General features: G+C 49.8%; 1 protein-coding gene across 4 annotated transcripts in view; it reads right to left on the reverse strand.

Annotated features, from left to right (window-relative positions):
* ANKRD6 (ankyrin repeat domain 6) overlaps positions 1–14,737 on the reverse strand; it is a gene marked incomplete at its 3' end in the record, with an annotated part of 86,820 nt that overhangs the window by 42,718 nt on the left and 29,365 nt on the right. For 3 of the 4 annotated variants that reach the window (XM_082855259.1, XM_082855258.1, XM_082855257.1), the window contains exons 3-8: positions 10,845–10,943; positions 9,111–9,209; positions 5,362–5,460; positions 3,870–3,968; positions 1,407–1,505; positions 101–178 (exon numbers count right to left, since the gene is read on the reverse strand). In XM_082855259.1, the coding sequence (XP_082711385.1) occupies positions 101–178; positions 1,407–1,505; positions 3,870–3,968; positions 5,362–5,460; positions 9,111–9,209; positions 10,845–10,943 (573 nt within the window). The remainder of the gene's footprint in view (positions 1–100; positions 179–1,406; positions 1,506–3,869; positions 3,969–5,361; positions 5,461–9,110; positions 9,210–10,844; positions 10,944–14,737) is intronic. The other variant, XM_082855260.1, reaches the window with a different exon arrangement.

The raw sequence follows: 14,737 nt of genomic DNA on the forward strand, positions 1-14,737 counted from the left end.
AAGTTGGTCTGAATTGGCTTCAGTAGATGGCAACCGGGGAATCCCAACGACCCTGCTGACCCCACATAATCAATACAATGGAAAATGCAAAAAATCCTACCTGGGGCGCTTTAGTGAGGAGGAGAGCAACTTCCGGATTATTGTGGTAGCGGGCAGTCTCCAGTGGAGTCCGACCTGCCTAAGGAAAGGCAAAGGGAGGACCAGTGAGTACGGAACAGCAGCCCCACGCATGCACAGCCCAGCGGGGACAGCTCTCCCAGGAACTAGCAACCCGGTCACACCAGCACCTACACATGTGCTCAGCAAAACACAACCGTGCATGGGACATGGTCCTGCTCTTGAGTCTCATCCATCCAACGGGGAGCCCAGTCACACCTGAGGACACAGGCACACGGGGTAAGTGCTGACCAGGTGAGCAGTAGGTGTTCTAAGAGAATGGTCAGGGGCACTGCTCACCCAGGAAGGCTTCCTGGAAAAGGGATTGAGGAAGGTAAACAAAACAAAACAGATGGGGGTCAAGGTGGAACATGTCACTTGAGAAAACACAAAGCATCATAAAACCCAGCCAAGCGATACATCTTCCGGGAGTACAATGGAGAAAACACCTGGAAGGGCGGATCAGGGCCCAGCCACAGAGTCTCAGGAACTGGACTGTGAAACACATTTAGGAAGCTATGACCATAACAGAGACTCTAGAGAGATTAAAGCCCAGACCAGAAGTTGAAAACAGTGGGATTCAAAGGAAGGGAAAGGTGCTCATGGCATCATGGGAGAGGTACCACCAATCCAGGTACTAGAGCTGGGAGGGGGGACTACCAGCCTCGACACCCCCAACTCCCCAGACAACTGTTCCACCCCCAGTGCCCCACGAGTCTGTGCAATTTCAGAAGCACAGAGATCACAGGCCAACCTCGAGGAAGAGAGGGTGCCTGAGCTGGTGCCTGCTATAGGATGAGAGGGGGAGGGGAGGAGGGAAACATTGAGAGAGAGGGCGTGAGAGAAGGTGATTTTAGAGAGAGCAGTTGGAGTTTTGAGGAAGATTAGCCTGGTGGCCATTTTTCTGAGGACTACATCTGTTTAAAAGGCCTGGAACTCACTTTCGGTAACATCCACTTGCCAGTTTACTTACACACCCCTGACCCTTTTTCACGCCAGGACATGTCGCTGAGTTGTCTGAAGATGAGCCCTCAGGGTTTGTAACTCGTGGGGCTGCTGAGAGCAAGGATCCCCCAAGTCCACCCCCGCTGGCCCCAGGATCGTGGGGCCAGTGCCGCCGTATGGTCTTCCCGAGCGAGCCTGGGTGAGGCTGTGCTCTGGAGTCCGCAGGGGGTGGGGCAGCAACAACAGGCCCTGATCCAGAAAGGGGTGGGAACACCTTTAGAAACCACTGTTGCAACTCCACTTACGTTATTGACAATGGTCCCATCTGCTCCGGCTTCCAGTAGGATTTTAACCACCTTCTTGTGATTCAGGGCAGCAGCAATATGAAGTGCTGTGTCTCCAGCCTGAAATTAATCAGAAGAAAGCCGGCTAAACCCCATCGGATCGTGGCCCACAGGCCTCTGGCGTCCATGGCCTGGCGGTGGCTTTTCAAAGTCAAACTAAAATCTGTCTTAGACTGACTGACCTTGGCTAAAGTGTTATGTGGTTCTTTTATTAACTCATACTTCATTTTTTATTTTTAAAATTTATTTTATTGAAGGATAGCTGATGTACAATGCTGTGATGATTTCTACCGTATGGCAAAATGATTCCATTTTATAAATATATATATTTTTTCATGTCCTTTCCATTATGGTTTATCACAGGATATTGAATATAGTTCCCTGTGCTATACAGTAGGACCCTGTTGTTTAAATGTGGCTCTTTTGAAAGAGACTCTGCAACTGAATGAACTTATGCACGAATACCACATTCCCTTCTGAGTGGAGAGGCCAGAAATCACAGGACAGGATTAAATGCAGGGGGCAGTGTCATGCTGGGCCTGGGTTGTTGGGAATGGTGGGACCTGACCTGAAAGGCAGGATCACAGGCAGGTAGCCAGGAGCTCTGGACCCTGTCCCTCTGCCCAGGCAGGGGGTGGGCAGAGAACCCCTTGGTTTCTGAATTAGAATGAGTAGAAGCTTTGAAGATGGCTACGTGCACAGGCCCTGGAGTAATATCCCAGCCCTGCAGCCATCCTCAGGGATGTGAAAGGGCCACCTGGAATCATCCTGCAGGCCAGGGTGTTTTGTTTGGGTGGAGTCACTGAGAATCAGTATTCGCTTAACACCAGATGTTTTCAAACTCTTACCAAATAGCCTGTAAGTTTTTTGTTGTTGTTTTTAACAAAAAAATATTTCAATCAACTGTGAAAGAAGGCTATGTCAAATGCAGCTTGGTGGGCCAGTTCCACATGCAAACTGTTTTTAATTCCCAAACAGAATGACATAAATAAGTCAGACCAATATAGAAGTGAAATCATTCATTCGTTCCTGGCAGGTGAACAAGTAAAGCATGAAAATCCCGCCATCCCAAGGCCCTCCTTCTCTGGTAAGTAGCCGAAGAAAGCGTTCATTTCATTCCTGAGTCACCTAGTTGTGTGTTTGGAGGGAAGCTCTGGAGCAGTGGTTTCCAGTCTCGCCTGCTCATTGGAATCAGCTGGGAAGCCTTAAAAACTACTGATGCCTGGGTCCCACACAGACACTGATTTAATTGGCCTGGAGTGTGGCTTGGGTCTGATGATTTCCCAAAGCTGGCAGGTGACTGTAATATACCACCCAGGTTGAGAAGCAGCACTGGTTGGCGAGGGCTGTTTGGGGTAACCTGATGAACCTAGAGTCCATGGCGAGTCTGGAGAATGACAGAATTTAGCTATTTTATTAGGTCAGTGGTTCTCAATCCTGTCTGCACACTCAGGCCAGGAGCTTTTTAAAAATACCATTGCCTGGGCTTCCCTGGTGGCGCAGTGGTTGAGTCCGCCTGCCGATGCAGGGCACACGGGTTCGTGCCCCGGTCCGGGAGGATCCCACATGCCGCGGAGCGGCTGGGCCCGTGAGCCATGGCCGCTGAGCCTGCGCTCCACAACGGGAGAGGCCACAACAGGGAGAGGCCCGCGTACCACAACAAACCAACAACAACAAAAAGAAATACCATTGCCTGGACCTCACCCCAAGATGTTCTGATCATTTATATTGGGGTGGGACTCAGGAATGGTATTTTTAAATCCTGTTGATTCTAATATGCGGCCAGGGTCAGTAACCACCATTATAGGGTATTTTTAATCTGAATCACCATCTAACTTTTTTTTAAAATTTCAGATTTACGTACCCAAACTCAGAAAAGTCAAACAATGCAACACTTAGGTATAGGTATCAATAAATAACAAGACAACTTTTTAAAAATCCATGTAACTACGAAAATCACATTTCCACAGAACACTGATCATCACAGATTTCAAAACCCCAGTATATGGCATAGATACTGATCAGGTGCCGAACTTTACAGAAAAGAGAGACTCCCTCAGCTCACATAAAGGTGGCAGTTCAGGTAAGAGAACTCAGGAGTCATGAGACACCTAATGCCCTTCCTTATTTACTAAGCCACTCTTTCTTGTGGGTTTCCTTTTTAAAAATCACACTAAAAACAAAACCCACAGCAGGATCTCCAGAAAATGTTCACTATGCAAATGTGGTGATATGAACTGGAATGCTAAGGGCATGCTTTCTCCAGGAGGCCAGATAAACCAGGGCCACAGGAACTCCATGGGTCCTGCAGGCCAGCACTGGCCAAGTCCCAGGCTGGGAAAGGACACCGCCCCCCAGCAGCCTCTGCTCCCGTCTGTGCCAACACACCTGCAGGTTAACCATGGGGAGGACACATGCACTGACCTGGTTCTTTTCATGGACAGAACAGAAAGCACTGAGGAGGAGCTTAATGATGGACAGGTGATTATAGCGCGCAGCAACGTGCAAACAGGTGTCGCCTGCCTGCGGACAGAAATCAAACTCTAAGCACAGTCTGAGCAGTTACAAAACAGAGAAGATAAAAAGAAAATATCATTTAAAAGCTGGCAGGCTAGCATATATTCTTTAGAAGGTAACAGCCTGAATTGTAAGCATCTCCTTTATCACAGACGCTCACTCCACAACTCACAGCCCTTTTCTGTCTGCAGCCCTGCTTTTTCCCCACCATGCTGACTGTTCCAGGTTTCGTACACTGGATGCCTGCTCCCCATGAGACCTTCGCAAGAGCTAAGGGAGGCTCTGCTTAGCTGGCACTTACTAAGACTCAGCTGACCCCAGCCTCTCCTAAGACCCGAAGGCTCTGGAGTAACCTGATTAAGACCAACAGCACTGCTTTGGAAATGAGACTTTCCCATCACAGATCCATCATGGCTGAGAGGGCCAGGAGAGCAGGGTGAGCCGTCGGACTTTAAGAGCATGTACTCTAAAACATTCAAGTGCATCCCATTTTAGTTGGACCCCAGTATCCCATGGGGAGCAATGTAGTCTAGGGAGCTGATGAGGAAGCAATCGCTGAGCATAAAACAGGGCATTCAGAAAAACTCGGGATCAGGACTTGCCTTAGTCCTGCTCCCAGAGAGAAAACAACAGAACTGGAGACAACGTGGTGACCTTCTGCAGTGCTCCCCTGGCGTTTCCAGTCAAGCTCTAGTTCTGTCTAGAGATGCTGGCCGTCCGCACAACCTTCTCCCCCCGGATTAAGAAGGAACCAAGCTCAAAGCTGAAGTTCAGAGCATTCTCAGAACCACTTTAGATGAGCCTGCCCCCAATCAGGGGGGCCCCGGCTAAAGCCATTTTTGAGAGAAGCCTCAGATTCTCTTGTCACATGGCTGAGACACGGGCTTCATGAAGGAAATGCAGCTCTGTGGAGGGAGGAGGGATACCCACGGCACCTTGCAGGTCAGGCACCTCTAAGAACTACTGGCCCATCAGCTCGTCCCAAGGATGCCTCAGTAATGGATTTGTAGACGCCGGGCATGGAGCATCAGAAGGCCTCCCGGGTATAGCATCAACCAGTATTTGCTAAGAGTTTTCAGGACGCCTCTGCGGGCAGAGGCGTCCTGAAAACAATTAGCTTCGTTCCTAAACTCAAATGCTAGACACCTGCTGTGGGCAATAAAACAGCCTGCAAGGCTGAAGGGCAAGGGAGCAAGGATGGGAGAAAAGCAGTGTTTCCGAGTGTTGAGTCCTCTTCCCATCCCCCTAAAGGACCCCTTAGGAATTAGCAAAAAATGAACTTTCTCAGCAGCCCCCGAACCCTTTTTACTGTCTACATGTGAATACTCTAGCATGCTTGCAGGGTTACTTTCCGAGGCGACATGAGACAGCGCGAGGGAGGTCGGTTTTGTCCACCCACGTTATTTTTGAGGTCGGCGCGGGAGCCGCCCAGCAGGAGGACGCGTGTGCTCTGGGCGTGGCTATTCTGGCAGGCCAGGTGCAGTGCCGTGTTCCCCGCCTGGGAGGGAAGCAGACAGAAGGAAGCACACGTTAGCAACCCCTCCTCCGCGGGCCTGCACCGGGCAGGCCTTGCCGGGGGCCGAGGCTTACTCACAGAAGAGTCAAGGCTCACGTTCGCTGCTTCCCGATCGGTGGCCCCAGGGCTTCAGTGGCAAGAACATTTAATTGGGAATCCAAACGGGCAGAAGAGTCACATCGCTCATAGAAACCTTGGTTCCAAGATCCTGGCTCTGCCACTTAACTCGTTGCAAGCTACTGGGCAAGGCTCTTAATTGAATTCCTTACCTGTAAAATGGAGCATGACTCCTACATGCTGAGGCTGTGAGGATTGATTCGGAGAGCCTAGGGGAGCATCTTCTTAATGGCAGAGTGCTGTGCACGTGCACAAGGTTGTTCCTCTTAGCGACGAGAGGAACACAGAGGAGAGCTGTGTTAGGGTGGCTGTTGGTTGGCTACCCTACCGACAGAGTCAGGAAGGCAAACAGGCCACATCCGACACTGCAGGCTAAAGGTTAACAGAATTTGCAAGCCTTTTTAAATCTTGGGTTTTTCTTGAAACATCAAAATTTGAACTACGGACAAGGCCTCCACCCAACAGGCCATAATACAACTGCACCTGTCACTTCCCACACAGATAGAGACCCTCTTGCTTTTGGACTCTACCTTCAAGGTCAAAATAGCAACCAAAGGTCAGAATCATGCCCACAGTAACGTTGCAGAAAGAATTTTTGACAAGAGAACTCTTTGAAACTATGGGAATAAGGCCTGCAAGGCTGCTGCTAACCCCTAGAAAAGCAACAGGAGAAACGGGCAACGTGATTTGGTGTCTGCCTGCAAGGACTCAGGAGATTAAATACATAAGCTCAATGTTTGTTCTGCTGAGCTTAAAAGCTGCGTCAGGCCTGCAGCTGCGGGCTCAGAGCTATCAGCCTGCCTGTTTAGGGCTTTTCCCTGGCCTGCTTTACTCCTCTCTAGATCACACAGCACTGTCTGCCCATACTCAAGGATGGTTTATATTCCTTCCCTTTAAAAAGACGAATGAGTTTTTAAAAATAAAGGAAAACTGTGTGCTGCTGGGTCACTCACTCCCCTCTCACCACCTTAGCTCTAACCAGCCTGGGCAGAGTCTTCCTTCCTTGCTGTTACCTCTAGGAACGTGGTGAGTTCTAAGCCCGAGAGTTGCGGGAGCTCGTCCGTCGGTCATCAACCCGCGGCTGCAGTCTGGAGTCACCTGGTGGGGGGGGGGGGGCCTTTAAATAGACCAGTGCGCAGACGCAACTCTGATGGCCCCGCCCCAGGGGGTGGGGCCAGGCCAATTGGGTGTAGGCACTGAAAGGCCGGCATGCTGGGAAACTCCACCCCCAACTCAGGGCAAAAAACGGTACAGCTGGTCACCCCAGGCCTGGTCATCAGGTGGGTTTGGTTTTCTCCCCTCTCCCCGTGTTTTTAAAGTTTCCCGGGAGATTTTAAAGCGCAGCCGGATGGAGAACCACTGCTAGCTTAGTCCTCCAAAATGAAGGGTCTGCCCGTGTTTTAAACACTCCGCTCCCTGTGGCAAGGCTCAGGGCTCAGCTTGGTATGATTCTCAGTGCACATAGAGAAGGTTGTCTCAAAGCTGCTGGCTTCGGGGAGTCATTAAATGTGTTGAATAAATGACTGAAATAAAAGAAATCTGATGGCTGTAGAAATATACCAAAATTTACTTTGCCAATAAAAAAAATCAATTATGCTGAAAAGCATTTGGATGAAGAAAATGAAAAGACATGGGTTAGAATACAGATTGTGGTACATCCATACAATGGAACGTTACTCAGCAATAAAAAGGAATGAACTAATCACACACGAAACAATATAAGACTCTCAAAACCACTGTACAAAGTGAAAGACGTCAGATGCAAAAGGCTGCAATGTCAAAACCTGAAATTAAAAACAACTGTGACCTAGGTAGATATACATAGCAGGCATTTTCCCCACCCTGAGTAATGAGTACTGATCTCCCTGACAAGGGCTGCTATACTTTGCCGAGTAAGGACCTTTCTTATACAACGGAATATTATTCAGCCTTTAAAAAAGAAAGAAATCCTGTCATTTGCGACAACATGGGTGAACCTAGGGCAATACACCAAGTGAAATAAGTTAGGGAAAGACAAATACCGTATGATTTCACGTCTACGTGGAATCTAAAAAAAAAAAGATGGACTGGTAGAAACAGAGTAGAAAAGTGGCTGCCAGAAGCTGGGGTGTGGGGAAATACACAGAGGTTGGGAAAAAGGTATAAACTTTCAGCTGTAAGATGAACAAGGCCTGAGGATCTAATGCATAACGTGGTGACCACAGCTGATAACACTGTCTTCTATAATTGAAGCTTGCTAATTGGAGAACTTAAATGTTCTCTCACACACACAAAAGGTAAATATGTGAGGTGATCAATGTGTTCATTAACCCCTGGGAATTATCAAATCATCACGTTGTACACTTTGAATATCTTACGATTTTATTTGTCGATTATACCTCAATAAAGCTGGGGGGAAAAAAAAGAGAAGGACCTTCTAGAGGCTTCCGCAGAGGCTGTGGCTGGTAAAGAATGGAAGTCCCTCTTCTGGGACGGCACCTCACCTGTGCTTCCAACAGCCCCTGCTGCTTTATCTAGAGACAGGACACATGGCTTCCCACACAATACTTTTGGGGCCCTGCAGGGGACAAGAGGGAGCGTGGTGGAGACCCACCAGGGCTGGTTTACGGCCCTAATTGTGTCACAAACGAATCATGTATCTTACAAAAGACTACTAGCTCCCAGCTTAGGCCTCCCTATCCATTAACTGGAAACCACCTACTTCGAGTTGGTATAATGTTCCAGACCATGTACCACCTGGAAGAAATGGAGAGCCACCAGCGAGCCGGGCAGTGAGCCAGGCATTACTGGAGGTGTTACGATGCATGGCTTGCTGCTTTCCTCAAGCTTTCGGCCCCTGAGGGAACCATGAGAAACATGTCACCAGTCAACACAGCACAGAGCTGTGTGCAGTCCAAGACAGCCCTCTAAAAAACCGCCCGATGGGCCTGTGGGGACTGGGCTGGAGGCCAGTGGGCAGAAAGGAACAGGGTACCCCCGAGGGAGGGGGCAGCAGGAGGGGATGGTGAGCCCACACTGCTGTGCAGGAGGTACACGCCAAGCTCTCCCAGAGAGACAACAGCAACAGAGGCCGAGGCCACTCTGGGGAGGCCCCAGGCAGATGGGCCAGTCTGCTGTGAGGCTTCTACACTAGTCCAGGGACACACTAATAATAAGCACGGAAGGAGAGGGACGGAGGAGAGAGGGGTGACAGAGGACAACGAGAGAGAGGAGAGGCTGCTGTCCTTTCCTGTCCCCGCAGGACAGGGCTGGCCCCCTCAAGCGCACACTCATAGACCGACGGGACAGCAGGGAAGCTGCAGCGCTCACAGGAGGCAGGGGCCCCAGGTAGGTCCTCCTCCCCCCCACGTGGACCCCGTGCATCGCTCCCACCGAGGGGCTGCAAGCTTTCAATTCCCACCAGGTTCCGCGGCCCTGAGCCCTCGCCCTGCTCAGCGAGAGGAGGCTCCTGCCGGGAAGGCGGGCGGGCTGTCCTCACCTGTGGCCGAGGGGATCTAGCAACTGCCGGGCCTCACCTTGTTCTTGGCAAGCACGTTGGCTCCTGCTTTAACGAGCAGCTTGGCAGACTGGCTGAAACCGTGCCAGGACGCTTCGTGCAGGGCCGTGTTCCCGTCCTGGGGAGCACACACAGGAGGAAGCACATGAGCTGGGCCCGATCCGCCTCACTGCCGCCAACAGAGCACACGGTACTTCAGCGCACAAGCAGGGGCCTTTCTCCGCCGGGGCTTCTCACCCGAACCACAGAACCCAGGCAGTGATTTGAGTGGTCAGTTTCTCCACTCTTCCAGAAACGGCACCTAACAAGTACCGTCCCAGGTGTGTTCTAGATTTAGGATGTATTACAGTGGATGACTTCAGGCATTAGGGCTTGAGTCTCTCCGGGAACCCAGGGTGAGAAAGGCTCCAGGGCCCATGCACAGCTCATATGTAACAGAAAGTAGCATCAGGAGATACAATGCCCCTTTCTTCCCACCTCTATGGCCCCTGAGGGCCTCCTCTGCTCTGCTCTGGCCCCAGAGAGAACCCTGCAGAGGTCAGGCAAATGAAGAGTCCAGCTTCACAAGTTCCAGGGCCCCAAGGGCAGACAGGTAGATTCCACTGCTCCTTTTTCTTCCCCCAAATTTAATCTCTCCTAGTTTAATCCAAAAGCCTCAGGGCCCCAAACAAATGAGCAGGCACTGAGAACAGTGATCTATCTGTAAATAAGGTAAACGAGTGTCCTCAACGGATGGTTTTTCAATAGAAATCAACCCATTAAACATAGCTTGTATTTGCTTAACTTACTATTAAAAAAAGACATATTAAGTGCAATGAACTGCATGGGGTGGGACCTGGGATTAGGGGTGAGGGGACGGGGGCACAGAGAGGAGAGATGGAAATGCCCTCCTGGCTGTTCCAGGCCAGGCACAGGGCCGTCAGCTGGGGGCAGTGCAGGGACAGTGTCCAACTGCGTCCAGGCTCTGGCTTAGACATTCATTCAACACAGTAAGCCACGGGCCTGACATTGCTGACACCCACAGGGGAAGTCTAGGGTCTCGAGGGCTGTACCAAAGGCCAGGTGCTGGGAATGGTGGTGGCGGATATGTGGCCCGGAAGCAGGAAGCAGAAGGAAGAGTGAAGGGGGTCCCGGGTGGGAACACTTCTGGGTGCTGGTAATGACCTCCTTCTCGATCTGGGGGCTCACACAGATGAGCTCAGGCAGTGCAAACTCACCGAGCTGCACACGTATTAGCTGTGCACCTTTCTGTATATGTATGTTACACTGTAATAAAAGGTTGTTTAAAAAAAGTGGACAGAGGCCAGACTGCACTTAATTGCAAAGTCCCATGTTTTAAGATGGTTTGACAATTATTTAAAAACACTATGTCATTGGGATTTTTTAAAGACTTGATTTTGCTTATTTTCTCTTCCAGTGTAGTTTAAATAAATTAACTCACTCCGTTATCTTAAAAAAAAAAAAAAGGAAACAGAGAGGCTGGGGCACATCCCTTCCCCCACCCAGGCCTCCAAAGGTCACTAATTCTAGACTTTTTTTCTTCACCATTTATATTTATGTGGTTGCCCACTGCTGCCACAGAACAGAGGGATGAGTTTTTTAAAAATTCAATCTCAGATACTCTTTCAGAGGAACGCTGGGACAATTTCCTCATGTTAAGGCATGAGAGCTGACTCAGGAATGACAGCATCTCACGAGCTCGGCAGGTCCCAAAGAGGGTCCTCAGGCTGACCCGTCCCACTTCCCTCCTCACCTTGTCCTGTCGGTCCAGAGCACAGCCCTCCTGGATGAGCGCCGCGATGACCTCGGTGTTCCCCACCACCGTGGCCCGGTGCAAGGCGGTCTGATCCCCCTGCGGGTGGCGGGGAGACAGGGACAGCAGTCAGCCCTCCCCGGCCCCTCACCACTCGCTCCCTCCCTCCACCGGACACAGGGACATCCCCATCACCGCGCGCCAGCCGGGCTTGGTGGGCTGGTTAGTAGACAGTGCATGCCTGGAGAGTCATTTTGTTCACAAACTCAGTGGTAACCCTAAGCCAACTGCAGAACAGCCCTGGGCCACAGAGCCGACCTCTGGATGAGGGCCACGCCAGGGGACGGCAGTGTGACTGTCACATCTGTGAAGACTGGGTCAGCGGGCTGGGCTGTGCGCTGTGCAATGGAACCAGCAATGCCTGGAATCTCTACTCCCTGCGGAGGCCTCCCGTTCCCCAGGGTCAGAGGACTCACTGGCCTGCTCTGTCAGCTAGCGGCACTCACGACCGGAGAGCGGGTGTACGTGTTGATTGGCCCTGGCCTAGAGCAATGCAGGGGTTACGCTAGGACATCTGAGGAGGCCAGGGGCTCAGGCTGTCACTGCACGTCTCTCAGAAGCCTCTTCTGATGTTTCAGGACAGCATTCTCGCTGATTTATGCTGCATTTGACCCCCTTCTCTGTGATCAGATTCCTGGGATTGCTGACCTGCTTTTTCTCTGTCAGGGCGCCAAAGGGAACTTGACTCTTCCCCTAATTGCAGTTGAGAGAAGGACTAAAATCCCAGAAGTAAGACCGTCAAGTCTGTAGCAAGAGAGAGTTCTGAAGTCTCTGAGGGCACATCTTATCTCTGACAGGCACTCAGGATATCAAGTCCAGCCTGGGGCGCAGGCTTGAATGGGGAGATGCGTGAACGGTGTGGAAAACTCCTGGTGGGACGGAAGGGGCGCAGGGCAAGGGGGTCAGGAGATGTGCGTCACGCATAGCCTTGGGAGACACCTGTCACCTTGCTGGACTTCAGGTTCTTCACCTGTGAAAGGAGGCAAGGTCCCTCCCTGCGCTTCTTGGGGTCTATGATGTGGTTGGCAAGAGTTTTACATAAACAGTTTTCTGGTGGAACACTGGAGGGGCAAAAGACATGCCCTGGGGCACTCCTGGTCCTTAGCCCAGAGAGAGGAAAGACAATTAGAAGACAGAAAACATGGAGGATTTTTAAAGAAGGATGCACTGCTACCTATAAACTGCCTTAATCAAATGCTGATTCTACTTACATCCCTGGAACCTGTAACAAATGACAATGCACTTTAAAAGCACTTAATCCAAAAAAAAGTTCTGGGGATGGATGGTGGTGATGGTTTTGTAACAATGGGAATGTACTTAATGCCACTGAACTGTACACTTAAAAATGGTTAAGATGGTCAATTTTATGTTATGTATAGTTTATGACAGTAAAAAAAGTACTTAATCCTATTTAAAAACCAAATTCACATTCTTAAAATTTTTTTAAATCTCCCTTTAAAAATCCATGAGGGGAGGGACTTCCCTAGTGGCACAGTGGTTAAGAATCCACCTGCCAATGCAGGGGACCTGGGTTCGAGCCCTAGGTCCGGGAACATCCCACATGCCGCGGAGCAACTAAGTCCGTGCGCCACAACTACTGAGCCTGTGCTCTAGAGCCCGTGAGCCACAACTGCTGAGCCCACGTGCCACAACTACTGAAGCCCACACACCTAGAGCCCGTGCTCCGCAACAAGAGAAGCCACCGCAATGAGAAGCCCACACACCGCAACTAGAGAAAGCCAGCACACAACAACAAAGACCCAACACAGCCAAAACAAAAACAAAGAAAGAAACATGAGGGGAAATGATTTTTATTTTCTTCCTTATACTTTTTAATACTTTCCAACATTTTACACATATAATTTCTAGCATCAGGAAAAACTGCTATTTATTAAAAGTCTAAGCTGTACCAATATACCAGGAAAGGGACTGTCCATGTCTCAGAAGCTTTTCTCACTGTTCATTCTGCAGTGATGGATCCAGACCTCCACCCTCCCATTACCATGATTCCATCCACTGTCCACTGCATTCTGTCAACAAACCCTCCCCTTGGAATCCTAAGCTATTATTCCCATTACAAATTAGCTCTAGCCTTGGTTTTCTTCTCACCCACCTTTCCAAGACCCCTTACTCAAAGAGGACCCTTTCTGTGTGCCATGCAGTCAAAAGCAGAACATGGCCACTGGGTCAGTGTTTGCACAAGGTGTGCGAAGCCATCACACATCGTCTTCAAACAACTTAGGAAGTGTTTCCAGATGAGGTGTACTTAGTAATCATGAAAAATTGCCCAGTCTTAACTTTTTAAAACTTCTATAAGAATCTCCAAGACTGCCTGTTTCTCTACCAGCATGGTGATGGGTTTTCCCAAAATGGACCCCAAGTGCAATTTGTTACTGACCTGATAAGAAATGTGGTGCCCTGTTCTCAGCAACAAAAGTGAGGCTGCAGCCCCTCCTTCAGGGTAAACACCGCCTCAGTCAGATTTCTAATCATTAGCGGCCTTTTACTATCCCCACAAGCTGCCGGCATTCTAACTAGCACTCCTTGGCCCAGTCAGAACAACCCTTTTACGTAACCAAATGTAACCATTCTGTGCATGTTCTGCATAAAGTGTGGGCCGTGTGGGCCACTCTTGCTGCTAAGTCAAGGTGCAGTCTGACCTCAGCCTGGCTTCAGGTCAAATGCTTTATTGTGTTTCACGGGCTGCCACTAAATCATGAGTTGAGGCAGCTTTGGAGCCAGAATGTCACCAGTATTTATTACTTGCTTTTAGCATGAATCTCCTGTACTTGCTTCCCTGGGGGTAACATTCCTTTGTGAAACTCTAGCTCAACGCAAGAAGCTAAATCTCACTTCTAGTTCAGCCCTTAAACGTCAATTTCCAGAGGGACGAGCAAAACGCGCAAGGAGACCTGACGACCTGGGTGAGGCTATGGTGGGAACAAAGGGTCCTCAGGCACCTGGCACAGGTGTCTCCTGCGTGTCCCCTTTCCTGGCCCTGCCTGTCTCCAGGCCACAGCCTCCCCTCCATCTTCACACCCCTCAGTCACAGACCCGCTCAAAGCCAGGGTCCTTGCCTCAGGTGTCGGATATACACGGCTGTGAAGGCCAAAGCCAGCCTTTCCCCACCCTGAGTGGTCCTTGAGCAGGACCGTTAGCTTTGCTCACACCAGGTGGGGTGGGTTTGGAGGACTGGGTGAGACACTTTCTCTAGTACATGAAAACCAGCCACCCTGAAGTTGCCAAGGTGAGCATCACAGGCTGAGAGACACGAAATACATAAGCCAAGGACCACCTCGGGCTGTCTCAGAGCTACTCCCCCGCAGAACACAACATAAGCAAACACCTGAGACTCCTGATTGAAACAGGGTCAATTACCTGTGAATCAACTCTTCCTCCTATAAAACTAAAACTTACCTTTGAAATATTTCCTCTTTGAAATACGACACAGAAAAGAACAAGATGTATCCTCACTACGTACTTATAACAGACCCAAGCAGCAACTTTGACATAATCTTTATTTCTATATGATCTAAATATCAACCATGAAATTCTGAAACTTTGGAGGAAAAAAAAAAAAGCTAGGAAAAGTGTGGCACTCTCAACAAAATTTACTCATTATTTATTCAGCAAATATTTATTAATCCTCTACTACGCTCCAAGCACCGTGGCACCTAATTCTCTCATTTTATTAATTAAAAAAAACTAAGGCCCAGTGCGGTTCAGGGGATAACCAGCTAATCTGGGGTAGCATGGTTGGGGCAGAACTCAAATTGGTAAGGCTTTTTGCGCTCACCCTGAGCTGTTCACAACCTGTGAAGTCAATTGACCTT

Source organism: Leucopleurus acutus (assembly GCF_964270905.1).
Source record: "Leucopleurus acutus genome assembly, chromosome: 15".
NCBI lineage: Eukaryota > Metazoa > Chordata > Mammalia > Artiodactyla > Delphinidae > Leucopleurus > Leucopleurus acutus.